The sequence below is a fragment of the Anas platyrhynchos genome, chromosome Z (genome assembly GCF_047663525.1).
Source record: "Anas platyrhynchos isolate ZD024472 breed Pekin duck chromosome Z, IASCAAS_PekinDuck_T2T, whole genome shotgun sequence".
Taxonomy (NCBI): Eukaryota; Metazoa; Chordata; class Aves; order Anseriformes; family Anatidae; genus Anas; species Anas platyrhynchos.
The window spans coordinates 83,887,294-83,908,402 of record NC_092621.1 but is presented as its reverse complement, the minus strand read 5'-3'; the positions used below and the strand labels follow the sequence as shown (position 1 = coordinate 83,908,402).

The 21,109-nt window shown below is 33.7% G+C and overlaps 1 protein-coding gene across 12 annotated transcripts in view; it reads left to right on the top strand.

The window, feature by feature from the left end:
* The window catches only part of KIAA0825 (KIAA0825 ortholog), a 254,967-nt gene that overhangs the window by 143,176 nt on the left and 90,682 nt on the right, over positions 1-21,109 (top strand). For 2 of the 12 annotated variants that reach the window (XM_072031688.1, XM_038169770.2), the window contains one exon: positions 2,208-8,710. The exons of 8 other annotated variants lie outside the window; for them this stretch is intronic. In XM_072031688.1, coding sequence (XP_071887789.1) covers positions 2,208-2,298 — 91 coding nt within the window. In that variant the 3' untranslated portion in view covers positions 2,299-8,710. Of the gene's footprint in view, positions 1-1,323; positions 1,440-2,207; positions 8,711-14,556; positions 14,714-21,109 lie in introns of those variants that run through there. 2 more of the 12 variants (XR_011806056.1, XM_072031686.1) reach the window with 2 other exon arrangements.

Sequence of the window (21,109 nt, the reverse complement as noted above, 5' to 3'; positions counted from 1 at the left end):
GAAAGGACTGATATATCAGTCATCAGTTAATGTAAATTCCTTTTTAATACTTGGAAATTCTTTATGATGAGGCTTTACATGGGATGTGGAAGTATGTATTCAGCAGCTCTTCCTGAAGTAACAGCTATAAAATTTCTTCAATAAGGTTTTGTTCTAACTTGATGCTTTCAATTGCTCAAAATTTGCCTATAGAAAAAGGAAAATATATATATATATATTGGCTATGTTTGCATTAAAATGTGTAGAAAGCATTGCCTTCTGGCTATTTTGGCCTGTGACTGAAAAGGCATTTTGCTAATGTTGTCCCACTGTATCTTGCTTTCCCCATTAAAATCAGGTAATATTTGTCCATGTTTGTATGTTCTTTGATATGTTTTGATGGAAAAAATAAGTAAATGTTAACTCATTAATGGTAATAATGCATATATACATTTAGTGTTATAATTCATGTTTCGTCAGTTTCTTTTAAAGTCTACATCTTCTTTATAAGTAGATATTTTTGTATACTGCAATCACAAATGATTATTTGGAAATGTGACACTTTGACATTTTATGCCACTATCTAATTAATGTGATGACTGGCATCCCATGACCTGGCTGATTTTTCTTAAAAATAGATGCGTCCTTTCATCTGCAAACAATTTGCCTTCCTTTCAACTCTGTCTTGGATCCTGTTGCTAAGTAAGGATTCTGAAGTGGAGAAAATCACATTTGATGCCTTATCTGTTCTTCTTTCTCTTTCTGATTCAAGTTTTCACTCTTAATAGATACATAGGAATTGTAAGCTCTGAATGCATATTAATGCACTCTGAGTACTGATTACCCTAACTATACACACTACTAAGCTACTCATTTCATCTATAGGCTTTCTCACTATACCCACAAAGGAAGAGGCTACAAGACACAAGCCAACAAACTAAAAGTCTGTTTTGCCCACCAAGCCATTGTTTCTTTCTTCTGTTTCTGTTAGATCAGGAATTTTCAGCAAGGTGCTAGTAATACAGAATAATTTGGTTTCCATACAGGGAATCTCAATTTCTTTGCTAGCTGTAATGAGTTGAGACATGTAAATCCCCTGAAAGGTAGATGGGGAAGTAATAATATCAAAGTTAAACAGATGGAAAATCTAGTTCTATAGTTATCTTTTAAGTTTTCTTCAACATTGTGAAATTAGTCCGTAGCAAATCCAAGAGTAGAAGCTAGCTCTTGTAAGTAAATTTTAAGATGCAAAAGCTAAAATGCAACACTCCCAGTTGGCAACAAAGGGCAGGTGTCTCACCTTATCTAAGCAATTTCTTTTAAGTATAATTTGTTACCTTGCAGTCTTCTTAGGACGTGACAGGCTGGTTAGTTTGCTGAAGGAGTTGGGGAACAAATGTTGCTTTGTCTTGACCTTCAGACATTTGCTGTTCATACTACATATCAACTAGCAAGGACTGGTAGGTGCTACTGCGATGACAGACTTTTCATAGTCATAACTCTTCCTTCTCCATGTTGTACCCTCTCTCCCAGAGCAACCACTTTCCCACAGTTTTTTTGGCTTTCTCACATGGCCTTGCTGGATGCACTTCCATTATCCTGCCTGGCCTACCCTGATTAAATAGCTAACTGCTTAAGAAAGGATGAGCAGTCCCAAAGATCTAATTGCCTCTCCTCCAGAACCAGCTGACAAAGTAAATCTTTCCCAGAAAGTTTTCTGATCATGACGCGATTAAATATGGGAGAGTCAGGCAATTTCACATGTGCACAATAGGCACTGTGACTTGTGTAGTCACCTTCAAACCTGCATAAGCGCTGTGATTTGGGTCTTTGTGAGCTAACATGCTGACTGATGGTCTGGCCCAGAAAAACTGGTGGTGGTTGTTGGTGGTGGTGTGTTTTGTTTGTTTGTTTGTTTTTCCACTATAAACATCTTTCTGGGATCTAACAAAAAAAAAAAAAATCTTTGTAAAGATTGGGAAACCATTATGCATCCTGCATCATGCAGCAAAGAGGGAATTCAGAATTGTCATTCTAATAGTTGACACTGGAAGATGTCATTGAAGAGAGCTTTTTTATGTTAGTCTTTAGATTGACAGGTTATGACAAAACTGCATTCATGTTGCTTGAATACATCTTTTGTCTAGTTTTACATGCTTTTTGACTTGTCTAGAAAATGACATATTGAGGTTTTCATTAGTCTTAACCAGGTGTGATTTTCTTTATAGAAGATACCTTGGTAGGACTACAGTGGAGGCGAATAAACCAGTGAAGCTTAGAAAGGCCACGGCCCTTCTTCGGATGGTAGTGATGAGTTGAAAGACTCATTAATCAACAAGCAAGTCACAGGTGTGATGGCTTTCCTGCAAAGTGCCAACAGACTGTGAAAGTCACATCCAACACATGAAACTGTTAAACTAGACACATCTATAAACATTCTTAAACTTTTTTTCTTCCGCTTTTAGTTGAAAAAATACAACCCTGCAATGTTTTAACTATTGACTTTTAAAAATTAAAAAAAAAAAAATCTCTTTTGCAAGGGACACTGTTTTTATTTAAATCAGAAGGAAAAACAGGTACTGTTTTAGTTGTTGCTCATTTTAATATAAGTTCATTTAAGCACACAGTTTTGATTAGGAATGATAAATTTATATGGTTGTTGTACTTGTGAAATGTGAACAAAAGCTTCAACAGAAAAAATTAATACAGAGACTTTATGCATGTAAATGAAAGACCATTTTCTTCACAATTTTCCAGTCCGTTCTTCTAGTACAAAAAATAGCTGGAACAAAAAACTTAGTTATTCTGTAGTGCTGTACTGTAGACAGGAAGTCCTAAAGTCCTAAAATATGTAGAGGATAGGATTCAGAATCTCTTATTTAATCAACTAGGCCTGGATTTTTCACCTGCACTAATGGGAGAAAAACATAATAAGAAGCTAAAGAATGAAATCTCTGTACACTTTTTCCACATCATTCTTCCTTAAACTCTGTGTATGCCCCGGAATGAAGAAAAGTCAAGTAGGAGGTCTTATAGTGCCCCATTAATTTTTCTCCCCCAGATTATCCTTAAATTGAAATACTCACTGAAAATAAAAAATAACTTTACTCTGACAAAGAGCAATGAATATGAATTTGCTTGGATTTGCTAATTCTGTGGTCTCCCTAATTCTCATTTTTTTCCAAATATGGATGCTCAGGATAATAAAAATATTTCTTTACAGTCTGAAGCAGATGAGAAGGTGTCCCCCACCTTTAAAAAAGAAAAAAAAAAAAATCTGGTCTTCATTTTCATATGTGAAATTAACTTTACTTTGCAGTCCACATTCTCCATGTCTTATGTCTGGATCACCGGTTGCAAAGTTATTTTGGTCTAATTCCAGTTAAATCCATGGAACTGAATAAAGTGTAATGCTTGCAGGTTCAGTGATAGCATAATGCACACAAAAGACAAAAAAAAGGTGCTGCATATATTGATGACGCAATAAGGTATTATAATAGTGGTATATCAAAATCATATCTGCTTTGTCTTTACAAGGCTCTGTGAACAGATCTTAGACTGTATCTGTCTTTAAGATATATCTGTACCAGATTTTAATTTGATTACTCAACACAGTGCTACTCTGTTATTGGAAAACTTGTTAAACTATGTAATACCGTCATGTCACGTCACCCATTTTAGAAAGAGTGGTTGTAATTCCATTCTAATGGTAGTATATTTTAAAACAGATGGTCCCTGTTGGGACTAGGGAAAAATTTATTTTTTTCCAAATTTGACCAAAGATTATTACCTTTATTTGTGCCCATTAACTTCCTGTTGTTGCTTTAACTCAGTAATTAAATACCCCCTCAAAAAACGCCCTTCACAATAATATAGAAATGATCCCTTTAACTGTATTAATAAAGATGGTGACAGCTGATTTTAAATGCAACCAAACTCTTCCCACTAAAGTGTTAATGAAATTAGCAATAAAAAAGTATAATGATTTCTCTTGGGATAATTACATGGGTAATTTAACAGCACATTTGGATAAAAACTGAAAGCATTTCTATGATATATAGTTAAACCTCAGTAAATGGTATATAGAAAATCAAAAGCTTTCTTATTGTCTTTCAAGTACAAAAGAAATCTTTAAAAATGTTAAATAGTAGCACCTCTTAAAAAGTAAGTTTTCTTTCATTTCCCTCATGTTTTTGACATCACATTATTTATTGTTTCATATGGAATGACTGTCAGATCATTCTATAGCATTTAATGTATTTCGTCTCAGAATAAGATGCATAAAGCCAATTGTTCTGTTGCGTAGCTCATGGTGAATAAATGGGTGTTGTGTAAAAAAATCGGATGCAGTATTTTCAGAATTTTAGCAATAAACAGGAACAGCACTTGAATGCTAAATATATGACTTTGGAAAAGAAATAAATGCCAATATTGTGTTTAAAAAGAAAGAAACTACAGTTTGTAATGTAAGATGATTTTTTTCGTTAATATAGAAATACAATATTCAAGATCTTTCTTGATCTTGGTTTTCAGATGATGTGACTGCCCCATATGCTAATCTTGTCAAGCTAATCTTGTAGATGTCCTTTAGTTCCTATTTTGTTGTTAGAAAAGGGACTTTTCTCTGGGATGTCTCAGCTTCACCTATTGCAGTTCACAGATGGAAAATAGTTCTCTAGTAGGCCAGACCCTATTTACTGCTTTTGTGAGGTCACAGTAAGCACCTTAAGCTCATCTGGAGACCAAGGGTCCTTTGTGGTAATTGCAAATTGTCTGATAAGCATACGCTCAGTTCATTAGGTGAACTGATGTTTGCTCAAGTGTCAATTTTCCAGTTGTTTTGTATTATAGCCATGAGCTGGAATGTGTTCGTCAGCTCACTTTTTCCACAATACCCCAAGGGGGTTTCAGAGAAACAAGCAGAAGCTCCCTATATGGAATAAGTCATAAATATGACTCAGGCTAAGAACAGGCTCATTATTTGTAGACCCAGCCCCATCTACACACAATTACAATTAGTTGAAGCATCAACCTACATTAAAAAAAAGACAAGCAAAAGATGCAAGATCACACATCTTTCAAATATAAATAGCCAGTGCCAACAGCAAATCTGTCTCTCCTTTTGTTCATCACCTCCAAAAAATTCCATGTATGCACTGAAGATTACCAATAACAGAATGACATTGTATGGGAGCCCAAACTTGAGACCTCTCTAGGAAAAGGAGTAAGTACAACTGCTGTTAGACACCAAAAAATTAAAAGCACTCCTGAAAATGGAAGTAGTAGACTTATAAAGAAAAGTTCTGTTCAAGAACAAGTTCCGTTCAATATCTGCAAACAGCTTAATGGTATAACAGGGACTTAATATAGGTGACACACAATAGTAATTCCCCTAGACATTTGTTCCTTAAGTGTCATAAAGAGATCATGGACCTATTTCTGTGTAAACTTCAAACCCAAATTATCATACATCAAGGTGACATGAGATTAAGACTTTTTAAAATTTAGCTCAAAGATCATTTTCCACTACTGTGCCCAAACCAGAATGACTTAATACTAACCAGTCTCAGTTAGCCAGCTTCAGGCCATAACTTTCTGAACAAGAAAAAATCACTGACAATCAGTTGGTAAAGGGTACCTATTCCTTTTTTCTTACCAACCACAAGAAGCAGTGGGCTGAGAACAAGATTTGTGTGACTATTTTCACAGTTCTAGTGTCTTCACTGTTGTTAAACATTTCTAACAGAAAATTAACAAATTATGAGGAGCTTATTCTGTCAAGACCATGCCTTAATTTATTTTACAGCAGTGTAAAGGAATCGCTCTAATGCTTTTAGAAATATGAACATTGTCAAATTTTTGTTTACTTTATTGATTCTTAGATCACTGATGACTGAGTTACTTTTGCGGAAACTATTCTCTTTATACCATGATCTTTTAAGTGTTTCATCAATTTAATTCTTTTTGCAAGTGGTTTCCAAGCCCTATTTAAAAAAAATAAATGAAAAAATAATCTTAAAACAACAACAACAACAAACTATTAGTCTCTTTAAGCATCATGTTACACTCAGAATCAAGAGAATATCGTGAGCTGGATATTCTTGATGATAATAAGGGTCATCAAGTCCAACTGCTGGCTCCTCACAGCACTGCCCACAAAATCAAACCTTATGTTTGAGAGCATTTTCCAGACTTTTCTAAAACTCTGGCAGGCTTGGTGCCATGACCACAGCCCCGGGCAGCCTGTCCCAGTGCTCGACCACCCTCTGGGTGCAGAACCTTCCCCTAACCCCCAGCCTGACCCTCCCCTGTCCCAGCTCTGTGCAGTTCCCTCAGATCCTGTCGCTGTCCCCAGAGAGCAGAGCTCAGCACCTGCCCCTCCGCTCCCCTTGTGAGGGAGCTGCAGGCTGCCACGAGGCCTGCCCTCAGCTTGCTCTGCTCTGGGCTGAACAAATCCAGGGACCTCAGCCACTCCGCATATGTCTTGCCCTCCAGACCCATCACCATCTTTGTTGCCCTTCTTTGGACACTCTTATGTCTTATGTCTATGTCCTTCTTATCTTGTGGCAACCAAAACTGCACAGTGATCTTGCTTAAGGTAAGGCCACACCAGTGCAGAGCAGAGTGGGACAGTTCATTCCCTCAACCAGCTGGCAGTGCTGTGCCTGATGCATCCCAGGATATGGTTGGCCCTTTTGGCTGGGCACACTGTTGACTCATTTTCAACTTGCTGTCAACCAGAACTGCCAAATCTCTTTCTACAGGGCTGCTGTCCAGCCTCTCATCCCCAAGTCTGTACACATATCTGGGATTGCTCCATCCCAGGTGCAAAATCCAGCCCTTGCCCTTATTAGACTTCACATTGTTGGCGACTGTCCAGCACTCTAATTTCTAAAGATCTCTCTGCAAGACCTTTCTTTTTTTCCTCTTGCAGTGTGTGTAATTACATGAAAGTAAAGTACTATTGCTAGATCTCATCTCCTTTAATTTTAATTTCAGCTTCTTGTATATAATTCAATTAGAATATCAACAACTTTTCCTGTTCATTCTGTACAACTAATTCTTCCACAAAATAACCCCTGAAAGTGTTGATATTTTATTTGCAGACATTTTACAACAATGTTATTGGACCATTTTACATGAAAACACCTAAAACCATCCTAAGTAGCATCCCTGTAGATTTTGTTTCTTCCTCAGTCCGAGTCTTTTATACAGTCAGTATCCTTCTTGGTAAGTCTGGATTTGTCATGATAGCCCTAGGATGCATGTATTCTAAAAGTCTAGAACGTCTGTCCATACAGCTTTAACAAGAATGGTTTTGCTTGTGAAATTTATTTTTATCACTCTGTGTTCATCTTTGCAATATAATCAGTCCATTTTATGTAGTGTATGTATATGTGAGTATTCCACCTCCCATCAATACACATGATTCCATTATGATTCTTCAGTATTTTTAATATCAGTGGAATCTCCTTTTTTCTTCTCTGAGTATGTATAGATGTTTGTTGAACATGGAGAGCTGGCTGCTTTGGTTTTCAGTTCTATTTTTATATTACTCCTGAATTTTACATTGCTGACTCTACAGCCCCTACCATCAAATATATGTTTTTTCTTTTTGTGTTAACAGTCTCATCTACAGTGATTTGGAGATAATTTTTTATTTATTTATTTTTGTAATGGTCTTTCCATGACATTTTCTTCTGTATTTTGTTAATTTTGTCAAATTTATTTTTTCACTTTAATCTGTCTTTGCTGTCACAGGCGGAATTTTCTTACATGGGAATTAATGAACGATTAATCTTTTTATTCCATACTAAAACATAATCCTGAAACAGCTTATTCATATCCTTAATCTAATGAGTTGTCTCTGTGAATTCAATACAATAACTTGAATTCAACGTGTTAATATAGATTACATGTTTGCAGTTCTGGGGCTTGAAGAGGAGACTACTTAGAATTAGTGGGGTTTTTTGGCCATCTAGTCATCTTGTGGTTGCATTTCTGTCATCTGCAAACAACTGTTTGCCTGCAGCACAGTATTTTGCCTGTATCTTGTCCACGTAAGTATACTAAAAATAGATGCTGCAGTAATTTTAATTCAAACTTGAATGATAGCTTCTGTGGGGGCCTATTGGATATTTTGAGTGTTCAGTGCTCTTCTGTTCTGTAAAATAAGTGAGTTATACAGTGAATTATACCATTAATATCCATTAGTCTACTCAGTCCCATGCACAGTTTTGAGATATGATTTCTTCAAACTGATTCAGTTATAATTTATTAGACATTATTCTTCAATGTCATCAACACATGCTACATATCTGTTCATGTGAGGACTATCATGTGCCCATACAAGGTTCTGTGTTACAAGCTCCAGAACAGCAAAGTATTAAAGGGGGCATTTGCCATGAGTAAATATTAAAGTAAATGTTCTGTTGACTTTTAAAAGTAAAAAACACAGCACGTTTAATATTACACATTGAATCTTTTGGTTACTATATCAACTGTTGTTCTGGAATGTTAATTATTAGAACAAGTGAAAATTTGAGTTTAAACAGCATATTAGTTCTACCCAGTGGACTAAGAATTAGTAGAGGTTTTATATAGTGGATGTCAAATATTCCTGTGGTTAATGTAAGGAAGGAATTAGAATCATTTTTTCCTACTGCACTGAAAAAAAAAAAAAAAGAAAGAAAAGAAAAAACAAAACAAAACAAAACAAAAAACAAACAAACTTGAGAAAAGGGACGAGGACTTGAAGCTCATTCTTCTGTTGCTTAAAATAATGTTTATTGCAATGATAAACAAAAGACTGAAACATGTAGAACAAGCTTTGGTATAACTAACTTACTTAATTTTAAAAGAGCTGGAGAGTTATAGAGAATGTACACCCTGTGAATTGGTTATGTTTTTCTTTAATGACATTTTCTCAGCATCAGATAAAAACATAAAAATGAAGCTTTTTTATCTTCTGTAGCAAACTTGTCAAGTTCTCAGTGGCATCTTTTAATTGTGAAAGCCATAGGTATGCTTCAACTCTCCTACGTTATGCATTTATATCAAGATCTTTGGATGCTTATTTTTCTCTATAGTTTTAAATGTGTCGGAGCATTTGATCAGTATCCTTTTTATATTCAAAATGAGCCAGCTTCTGTCTCAAAAGTGTCTTATTGTCATGATGTCACTGCATCTCAAGATTTGTGACCTTTTGCTCCATATGGATTCATGGTAGACCACGTTGCGTTTTTGCAGACTAGATTGCTTTTGTCCCCCCGCTAGGGGGTATCAAAGCCTTTTGGACTAAAGTTTTACATACTAGTAAGTTTGCAAATAAATAAATAAATGAAATAAAAATTATATACTAAAATAACCCAACAACAACTGAAAGCACCCAACAATGAAACAAACCTAAAGTTTATGTATAATAAGGACCGCCAGATGTCGCAAAGACATCATTGATGAACTGTTTTTTTATCCAAAATGTGGCACTTATATGAGGAATAGTAGTATTGTGTTTAAGAGTTGCAGAGGCCATAACAGGTCAGTGAAATGTCCTTCAAACATTTGATTTTTACGTTTGAGAATAGGCCAAGATGAAAAGATAACCACATATCTGACATTGACATTACTACCATTTAGACAACCGATGCAATTGCCTTAGTGAGTGAGATCAATCAGGCCTTTATTACTTTGAAAACCACATAAAAGATTTAGTTGTGTTTTATTTTTTTTCTTTAAAAATGAAGGTTCTGAACCTCATCAGATCACCAATTTCTAAATATAAAATTATTAAAATATGTATATAATTTTTTATTTTCTCCCTATTCTTTTAAAAGTTGACTACAGGAAACATTAAAAAGAATAACAAGTAGTCTTGAAAAAATTTGAGCTGAGTTGAACAGTATGCATAAATTGGCAGTTTAACAAGTAGAACTTGGAAACAAGCATTTGATGATTGATTTTTTATTGAGACAGAATGAGAATGATAGTGGATAAAGTGATTTTCCTTATTGAGAGAAAATATAGTGTTTTTCAACATGTCGTCAGTATGAATGGAAGCCCTGTCAAAAAAACTGAGCAACACATAATATCTTTTAAAAGGTAAATTAACATAAGTATATCACTTAGTTTATGGATCAAATTTTACACTTGTCAGTTTTATTCATAATGTCATAAAGTTTATATTGTAAAGATAGTGTTATTACCTTTGTTATGTCCTGGAAAAGCCTAATATTAACTGAGTTCATTGTAGAATTTAAAGTATATTCAGCTAAAGAAATGCCAGTGCAGAAAATTAAGTCCAAAATATGTATTCATGTGCAGATCTTAGTCAAATCCCTAGTAATTTTAAGTACTCGAAATACATTATTCAACAAGTAACCTGCTGTATGTTTGCGTTTAATGGGCTCTGCCTGAGTATACAGAAGCTGTCAAGATAAAATATGGAACATGCATCATTCTAATTCAATTATGATTCTTCTTAAAAAATAAAATAAACGTGTGTCCATGTGGGTTAATGGTGTACATGGAAATGTGCAGTTTTTATTGCTATGATTGGATATGAATTTGTTTTGTATGATTCTTGATAATTTCTCTGTTGTTTAGGTATATGTATACACATGCCACATACACAACATGAAAACGTAAAAAATATTTTAAATCAAATGTTGAAGATGTTCAAAATGTTAATTGAATTTACACTGAATGCATGTATGTATTTGCGCATACAGGCATTTGTGCTTCCCCATGTTGCATGTTAAAAAAAAAAAAAAAAAGTGATATAGTTATGCATATATGCACATGCCTAATTGTTATTAAGGAGGTTAAATAGGACCCAGACATTCTTCTAGCTCCAAACATAATGCTTGTTGAGAACTGATGTGTGGAAGCAAGCACACCTTCATCTCTAATTATGATTTCCTTGATGACTGTAAAGTTCTTAACTTAATAGTTGCGTAATATTCCACAGACTAAATTCCTTAACTCTATCTTTGAAATCTTCACATAGCAGTTGTGTTTTTGTTTTTTTTTTGGTCATGGGTTTATAAATGGAGATGGATTTTTATATACACATGTTTGTGTACTATGCTTATGAGTTACACACATATGGAATACTTTGTGTTTTGTTCTAAGACTTTATGTATATTTAACCTTTAATTTAACTAGCAGGTTGTAAGATTTCCATAAAAAATAGATGAGCTTTGAACTCAGTGAATGTTATTGGTGTAGCACAATCAATCATTTCTAAAGGTTAATGGTGTTAAAAACAATGAGAACATATGTCTTATTTTTAATACTGTTATATTAGTAAAGTTATTTAGCACAGATAAGGAATTTGTGTCCTGTCCTTTGTGTTAAATTGGGATTTACAGTTTTGAATAGCAGATTATGGATTTTATTACCAAAGTTGAAGAAAGAAAAAGACAAATAAGTATTTATATAAACTTTCTTACTATGAATAAGATAATTGGTGGTATGCTAGCTATGGCATCTCTCTAGAGCTAAATTAATCTGGAAAGTATTACATTCTTTTTGAAATGTTTTTACTTCTCTCTGTCCTGTTCTGCTGTCTTTTAATAAAATATGACTTATATAGGTGTTATCCTAATTACATCATACACACAATTTCTGAATGAAATAAAAAGTCAGTATTTGAATGACAGTGTGACGGGGGGCACAGGATTTCAAATGGTAAAAACCTGCTGAGGTAACAAAGACTGAATTTATCCCTATGTTGCATAGCTTCCTGATCATATCTTTAAACCTGATAGTAACAAAGAATATTTATTTGTTGCCAAGCTATTGTAGGATTTATTCCTGAACACAAATCCCAATTATCAAGAAAATTGCATCGTCTTTATCTCACAGAAGAGTATACTGCATCATAGCATATTTGGTTATTTGGTACTATAATATTGTTACCTTGCTTGAAACACATGGTCTCTCTTGATATACAAGAAAAAAACTGAATCCATTTCAATAAATTAATAGGGATGAGAATCCCAATCCATCGTTCTTTTCAGAGGTTCACATACATTGTAATGAAATGCATTAGGAGTTTTCTTCACTTGAAATCCAAATGAGACCCATTTTGGCTCACACCCTTGACAGTCTCTTTTATAAGCACTGCTGTCTCCTGTTCATGTGTGGGCTTAGTAAAATGCTTCCTTTGTAAGATGCACAGAGACAATATAATGCCATGAAAGACGAAGGTGTCAAAACACAAAGTTAGAGGCAATCTAATCAATGCCTCCTGATTTAGCCTTTGAAGGCTCTCTTCATTAAAACTCTTTAATTGTGAGGCTTATCTTGAGGTAGAGCTGTTACTTAATATTTTTCAGTGTCATTCTTTGGACAGTCATTTGTACCTTTTAAATGTAATTTCAATATTCATTGTTTAGTAAATTGGATGCCTTGTTAGCAATAGTGGTGGTATGAATGACTTGCATTCAAGTGATTGAAGGTAATAGTGTATAAATGGTTGGTTCTCTCCTCCTGAAATTTAATGTGTTTTATTTCTCTGTATGTCATTATAAAATATATGTTTTTCATTGTAGGTCTTTTTATTTTTATGTATAGGAATGCAGGTTAGAATATTTTAAAATTATGAATAGAAAGACTGCTATCTGATTTTTTTTTTGAACTTTAAAAATGAATTGCATTCAATACAAACATCATGTAACTGGTGAAAAATGTGATCTCAGATTATATTATTCTTCACAATGTTCTGAAAAGATACAAGATGAAAAAAATGATGGGATACAGGCCTTTACTTCACAAATGATCGTAAAGTTGGTAGTGGTTGCTAGAAAGCAACTTCTTGAAAGTGGTTGAAAACAAAGTGTGTCTGAAAGCACATAATTTGGAAAATGCTTTTAAAAGAAATAGTTACTTTCCATCTGAAAACTGCCAACATAAAAATAAATGAATGCCTACAATACAAGTCATCTTTTGTTCATGAGCCAGATGACATATTTTGTTTTTTAAAAAAATCCATATATATGTATAGTTTCTCTGTGTATGTGGTGAATTGTAGTACCGTGTGTATATGCATGCACAGCATGTATGTTATATATCAGTAAATGCATTTTCATATTATAGTATTTGCTCATAGCCTTATTAAGAATTTGAAAGATGTACTGAAAAATAAAAATTGCATATTTTTACAATCTCTCATAAAACTACATCTATTTAATATCTGAAATATCTGGGAAGTTAAAACATCTGATGTTTCCATCATAATTATTAATAATAGAAATAATTTTAACCTGTAAAAATGCAAAAAGACTATAAAATTTATTTGTAAAAGTCTTTGAAAATGGAAAAAGAATTGAGGCAACTTTGACCTGATTTTTAAATGACTAGTGTGGTGAGTACAGCTGCTCTAGCTTAGTAATTATTTGTGATAGGTTGTTTTTGAGTCCCATATGTATAGGAGCTCCAGGCCCAACTACCTCATTTGCTGGCACACAAACTGATTCTTCCAGGTGCTGAAAATTAAATTTTAATATATTATTTAAATATTAAGAGAATTACAGTTTCAGTAATTTTACTGCTACAGCTGGAGTGCAAAGTGTGGCTATGCACTATAGAGGTGGTTGTATAGTCTACCAGAAAGAAAATTCCCATTGGTTTTAAATACTTTCAAGGAAGTAAATGTTTGATACAAAGATAAAAACGTATATTTGTTATGTAGTATGTTTTTAAAATATTGTGAGGCTCTTGACCTATTTATAGAGTAAGTTTTTGAAATGTTACACTGCAATTTATATGAATTCATATTACAACATAAAGACAATTTAAAGAAATATTAATGAAAAACTTAGTTATCCCTCTGCTGAGTAAGACAACGGTTCCAGAAAGCTGCCAAGCAGATGGTTAACCTAAAGCACGTATTTAATTACGTTGATACGAAGTTAATATATTTTCTGGATTAAAGTTCAAGCATGGGACTTTAGTGCATTTAATCACATGCATAAATGCTTTGCTGAATTGGGGATCTCAACCCTATTTCAGGGTTTAAGAAAACTGTTTGGAGCTACCTGTCTGGTTTACGCCAATTTTTTACCTTGAAAACATTTATAAAGGCTATCATAAAAAGGTAAGGCAAGTTTTAGGTTATTTGTGAAGATACAATTGCACAGAACTGGCAATGCCATGCAATTAAATATATTTTTAATTTCAATATTTTTTTCTGATTCTTATCCCTTGTATTTCATCCTTTCAGCATACTTTTAACTACTCTAGGAATGATCAGCAAGGTTCAGGTTCAAATGTGTATTTAGCAGGAATATAATGTACCTCTGATGGGTTTTTGCTTGTTTGTTTGCTTTTGTTTTGTTTTCTTTGTTTTCTTTCCTATTTTAAAACATTATTACTGAATGTGAATCTGTTCTGGGAAAAAAACAAACAAACAAACAAAAAAAAAACCACTGCTATTCTACATGGATTAGCAGCTAACTGGCTAAAAATTGAAGGATGTTATCTCCCGCAGTTCTGTGGTCTTCTAATAAATATTGCAACCCAGAATCTTTTTACTATGACATCAATTAATTAACTAATTGTTTAATTGATTTTCAGTATGCATCCGTAGAAATCAGTGGCTCATTGGAATAACTTCGGGCTTGTACAAGCTTCCGTCTTACCCAGTGAACTTTTATTTTTATGTGCTGTCAGCAATCTACACTCAGTGCCATTAAATTTCTTTTCTAACTGCCCAAATTCAGGTATGAATTTAAGTTCTCCACTGATCTCTTTTTGTAAAAATAAACAAATAAATAAATAAATAAAACGTAAAACTCTTTCCTTTTTTTTTTTTTTTTTTTTTAACTACTTTATATTGATTCATTTTAATAGTGAATGGATCTTTTATTCCATTGTAACAAGATCATCACCCCAGCTCTTGTCCCAAGTCTACCTCACTAAATCCATTAATGTTTGGATTATTTCAGAAAAATTTGGAATTTTTCTGAAAATAAGATAGGCTGTATTGACTTAGCACAAGGTCTTGCTTAAGGCAAAAGTTATAGCAACTTTTAAAACACATTCTAATCTTCATAAAATCATTTTGGAAAGAAGTAAATTGCCATGCTTTTATCTTAATTATGGAGTTGAATTTCACGATGAGTAGTTCACAGTTCTTATAACTGTAATAATCTTCTACTATTTTTAATAGTTATGGAATTTCTTCAGTTTGAAATCTCAAGATGGAACTGATTTAAAACAAAACACCAATATAAAATTATACAAATTAAGTCCAGAAAAGAGAATCATCACCACATGTCCTGTAATGTTATACTAGCTATTAATCTGAATTTCTCCATCTAGCCACTGCCTTACGTATTTTTCAAATACCATCCTGTGTTTTATACATGCTGTTTTTATTTTTACTTTTACTATGATTTAAATATTTTTGTATATGCTAAATTAAAACATAGATATGTTTGGTTTGCAACAAATAGCTTTAATTAACTAATCGGCAATATTATTCATAGGTTACATAAAGACTGCTGTTAATACAGAACCAGTCTCTACTCTTCCATCCTATTTGAAGTAACTTTGAAGCATAATGAACTATTGCTGTAAATAGTTAACATAATGTATTTTTGAATAGTTCTTTTGGCTTCCATAAGGTATTTCTTCCCCCTACTGAGAGATTCATAATCTTGTAAAGGAGGAGTTCATGATTCAGATTTACAGTGTGTGTGTGTGTGTGTATATATATGCAGTCCGTTTATTCATTAAATAAATTTTGATCTCATGTTGCAATTCAGATGTGTTAGTAATATCACTGTTGGATTCTGCACCATGACAAAATACATTTATCTGATTTCAAGATTAGACTGTTAAGGGCTATGTTTATAACAAGGCCTGGGGGGATGTGGACCCCTTTGTGTTACCTGATGGGTTATTCCCCGGTACTGTGATTGGGAATTCTCACTTGTCGCACATCTCTCTGGTTGTCTCCAGCCCTCGTGATAGCTCTGACCACTATCCAATCAGATGGCTATGTCCTGCAATTTGATGAACCCTGCTAATGAAGATAAAATTGATTACATTTTCTCTTACGTATTGTTAACTATTATTAATGTTTACATTGACTAGTAATTACTTGTCTTATTGGGTTCTCTCTTATAAGTGATGCATGGAAAGATAGCTATGTCAGCTATTGCCTCATGTTACTTGATGTTGTGGAAAATACCATTCTGCTGAGGTAAAGCAACCTTTATTTTATTAAAAATACAGAATCTATATTCAAAACTATCAACAGACTATGTATTTCTATGTATAGCAGTAAAAAAAAAAAAAAAAAAAAAAGATAAAATTCACTATTATAAAAAGTATAATGCTAGAAACTTCTCAAACAAGAACCACTTTATTAAATTGAAACAAAGTAATTTATAGTGTCATTTCCATCTCTTTTTAAGGCAATAAAGTAAAAAAATAGCTACATTAGGAATCTGTCTTAAGAACTGAAAAAATGCATTATATAAGCAAATCCAGAGCCTAGTTTTGTAATCTCACCATTAGAAGACAGCAGACTGGTAAAGCAGAATGCTCTGATCTTAAATGGACCTTCACAATGGCCTAGGACATTGCTTTCCCTTGATTTAAAGGAGCCATTCCCAGACAGAAAGCATGAACCTAATGAAAACAATGACAAAATTTGAATAAAGCCATGATTTACTCTTGGGTGACAAATTTTTACATTTGAAGGATGGTAAAATTCTTTAATGCTGTAGTGCACATTTAAGATGTACAAAATTCCTTGCATGTAACATGAACAAAGGGTAGAATGACAATTAAGAAATATATGAACAGTTTTCTCCTACTCGCTTGCTTTTACAGCAGCATCTTGAGAATGTAAATCTATACATAAGACTCATTCATAATACCGTGGAAGAGGATTCTTAAATTTTTCTTCTCTACATTGTTACTCATTCTGTGTGATTATGACCCTGAAACTTCTTGAAACTATCTTCCCTTTACAAGGACTGTAGATAGGTTATGTTTTAAGTACTTCACCTGAAATCTACAGCATATCTTAGGGAATTGTCAGATTTTAACATTTAACTGATTTTTCCTGAATGCTGAGATATAAGGGATTGACCCTTCAAGACAGAACAAGTCTAATTGGCAGTAGCATAAAAGATGATAATATCAATGGATTTCAATGTAGTATAATTATATGTTGAAGCAGAACCCTGAAACTCTATTACTGCACATTGACAGGCAGTATCTGAAAAGCCAAAGTCAGAAAGCCAATTTCCAGGGAAAATAATAGTAGACAGATTAATACAAAATATGTATTTTAATTACAAATCATCATAGCCTAATCATCAGGTCTCTCTCTTCTTTTTTTTTTTTTTTTTCTTTTTTTTTTTTTTCACTGCTAGATATTTTCATTGTTTCCATCTATTTCAAATGAGGTTTTAGTAAGAACTAAAATCTTGGCATTCTCAGATCGTAAGGGCCTACAAAACTTATGTTCAACATCTCTCCTTTTTTCATGCTCAGTAATTAAAAATGGCTATGGGCATTCTTTATCCTTTGAGATTTACCAACTGCTATAGCATTTGTAGAATGATTTCTTCACCTGCTTTTATATGGAATAACCAAATATCGGAGCAGCTTGAAGTACTTTAAAAAAAAAAAAGTTTACCTCTAGGCTTCTCATCTTCAACACATAGAAGGCGATATCACTATTCTACCATTCAATTAATTTTGAAATCCTAAGAACAAAAGTCATTAATAAGTCTTTTGTCATGGATAAAAAAAGAGAGATTCCTTTTTAGTATTTGTATGTCATCATGCCAGACCTAGAAAATTAGCCTAATTTATTATTTAAAACACTGGTGGGATTCCTAATTGCATTCATCATTAGATATGACACGTTTAGAACTGAGAACCATATCCAGTGAGAATTTTCCAGTTTGAATTTTGAAATAAAAATATTTTTCAAGCGATCCCTAGCTATTGCTTGTTACTATGGCAACAGTCCTATTTGTCTGAGAGCTCTGCCCGCTGCCAATGAGAGCGCGAGCAGCGTCAACTAAACATACGAATACATCAAAGACAAATTCATATGCTCAATCTGATCAGCTCAATTAATGTAAGAACAGAAGCTGAAGGGGGTTAAAAGAGGGCATCCATTCAGGATAGATGAAGCCCCTTTTAGCAGAATATATACGCCGGCCTTTTGGGGGAGGAATTTAGCACACTGTCAAAAACATTATCAGAAAAGGAAAGTACTAGGCCTCCTACACCTAACAGATATGAAGCTGTCAGACAAAGAATAGCACTATTCATTAAATGACACTTATTTTCTCCCACTTTACAAGAATACAGTGAACAAAACAAGCAGGGGAGCAGCTGAGAGAGACACTTTTTTCTTTTCCTAGTGATGACAGACATGCAGCAATTATGGTGATAACTAAGGAATACTAAACAAGAAGCCAGGCTCCATTCTGTTTATCACCTAAAATTTTATGTTACTAAATTTGCATGCGACTCTTGTTTTGTTTTATTATTTATGTCTAGGACAAATTAGATCCTTTTGTTTTTAACATGGTGCTTTCAGTTTGGTGAAGAACGCTGCTAAACTATACACATTCTCTTGTGTTTCTTGCTAAATGGCCATATCAAGTTGAAGTGCTTTTGAAGTAAGAGAGTTTCAAAGCACAACAAAACTGCTGTTATTTGGGGGACGGGAGGAGGGAGAGAGGTATGTTGGGGGGAGAAGAAGCATTAGCGTAATGACTGGGATTGTGTATTAGGTCTGCTGTAAATTAGTTACAAGATGGTGAAAACTTCTGCTAATTTTTGCCTTGACTTTCAAAATGTGGTAGGGATTTATTATTTATTTTTATTATTATTTATACAGTCATATAAAGTTTTCGGTGTTACTTAAGTTGATGTGTTTTGCAGCAGGTGGAAGTGAGAAGGAAGTCCCACAAGGTTGCTAGCTTTTAAGAATCTTATACTTAAGCCATGATGATCTGATTTAAGGCCTATTATCAATAGTCTGCTACTTTTATCTGCATGATCTTGGCCTGATTGATACTGACTTTGTAGCCATGTACTCCATAATACGCTGTCAGGGAATGCTGACAGCTGCAATGAAAGAACAATAAATGTGGGGCAGCAGTAATGTAAAGGTCCAGCCAGGCTGTATGAAAACTGATAGCTACGATATTGGCTCCTATGTTACCACACATATCAGTCCCTTTGAGGATTTCTTGGTGAGTGAATTAAAATGGTCTCTTGATACATAGAAGGAGGGTGGGGGGAAGGCCTTCCCTTAAAAAAAAACTGCAGATTGCTGAAACCTTGTATTAAAGTCTATGTGTAGACATAAACCTACTTAAATATATATCTATACACATAAAATATCAAGAAAGACTCCTTCCCTGAAAAATGATGGAACAAAAATTGCTGCAGGTATTTATATACTGGTATACATCAGTAGATAATATGACCAAATTTAATATGATAGTTTAAGCTTGTACGTAGTACATTTTTTTCTAGTACTCCAGCTAAGTTTTTGAGGATTTTCCTTGATTGTTACATGTGTTAATTATAATGCAACAAGAAATTTACAGTTTACAGTATAATTAAATTCACATGTCTTTGTGTTACAACTGTGTTATAACTGTTATTCTAAGACAATTCATAATGATTTGAACTGGGCCTTGATTTTACCTGGAGCCTGTGGCATACTGAGTTCTGTGCTTTTTATTTCATCTTGTAAACAAGCATAGATATATGTCTATTAAACAAAATAAGCTCGTAGAATGAAAATAAACTAAATCTAAATCTGTTTCTGTGCTTTTGGTTTGTAGCATTTTTGTGGTGTCAAACACTTCAAAAAACTGTAGGCCAAACAACAATATCTATCTTGTCAAGAAACAGGAAGTGTGTTTTCTTGCATTCTCTGCCCTCCCTACCACATAAATAATACCCAGGTGTCACATAAGTAAATAAAAGCAAATACTTACATTTTTGTTTATTTTATTGGTTAAAAAGATGTACCAGCACTCCAGCAAGTTTAAATCCCATTTCTGTGAAACATAAAAAATAGATTCCTGGCCTCAAAGAATTCATAGTTGCTGTTAAAATTAGCTATTCTGGCAAGGATTGTGTAAAAGATCCGCAGTTCTTTAGAGATGTAGTTAGTTATTTTAATATCTTTTTTCTCTAGTTAGGCTTTAAAAAGCATCTCTTTAAAAAAAAAAAAAAAAGTGTTTTGTAATGTCTTACTGATAATGCTAATACATCTGTCCATCTGTGAAAGAAAAAAAAAAAAACAAAAAACAACAAAAATAAAAACAACACCTTTGTTCACGTGCTGTCCTTGATATCAGTCCTCATCTTGATACAGTATATAGAATCAATGTTCCTTTTGCTGTCACTAAGTTCTAACATCCCTCTACATGCTCATGTTCAATAAACTCAGAGATGAATTCACAATGTGCCAATCTGCACTAACTCTTTGCAGGAACTCTTCTAGTTTGCTGGGAATTATTTATATTTTTAATTTTTGTTTTTGTTTTCTCCAGCAGTCTTGCACTTAGTGTTCACAGGAGAAAATATGCATATTTGATGTTATTGTGGGATAGTTTGTGTGCTGCTGTTGACATCCTGAGTTTATGACACACTGCTTTCTAGTGTAGAGAAAGTCAGAGTTGTGACTTTATGGAAATCTTCATTATAAACATCATAAAGTATAGGACTTGCAGTGTAATGGTATATAGTATTTACATACTGGTGGCATGTAAAGATACTTTATGTGGTGATGTGCAAGAAGTCCAAAGGAAGAATTAGAATATAGAGTACTTCCAAGAATACCTACAAATACATAGTCTGTTGATCAATGAAACCATAGGGCCAACTCTCTCTATCCTCAATCATGAAATTGGGTTCTTTGTCTATAGTGTGATTAGTTGAATAAGGAAGGCAAATGAAATCATTTGACTTAAATGCTGCAATGGTGGTCTTTCTTATACATTCAGATAATCAGTATGCAGCATTCAACTTTCTAAAACAATAAGCTGCTTTTATATTACTGTCATTTGGAAAAGTGTATTCTCCTACTAGACCTTTCCTTTTCTGTAGGTATGGGTTAAAATGTCCT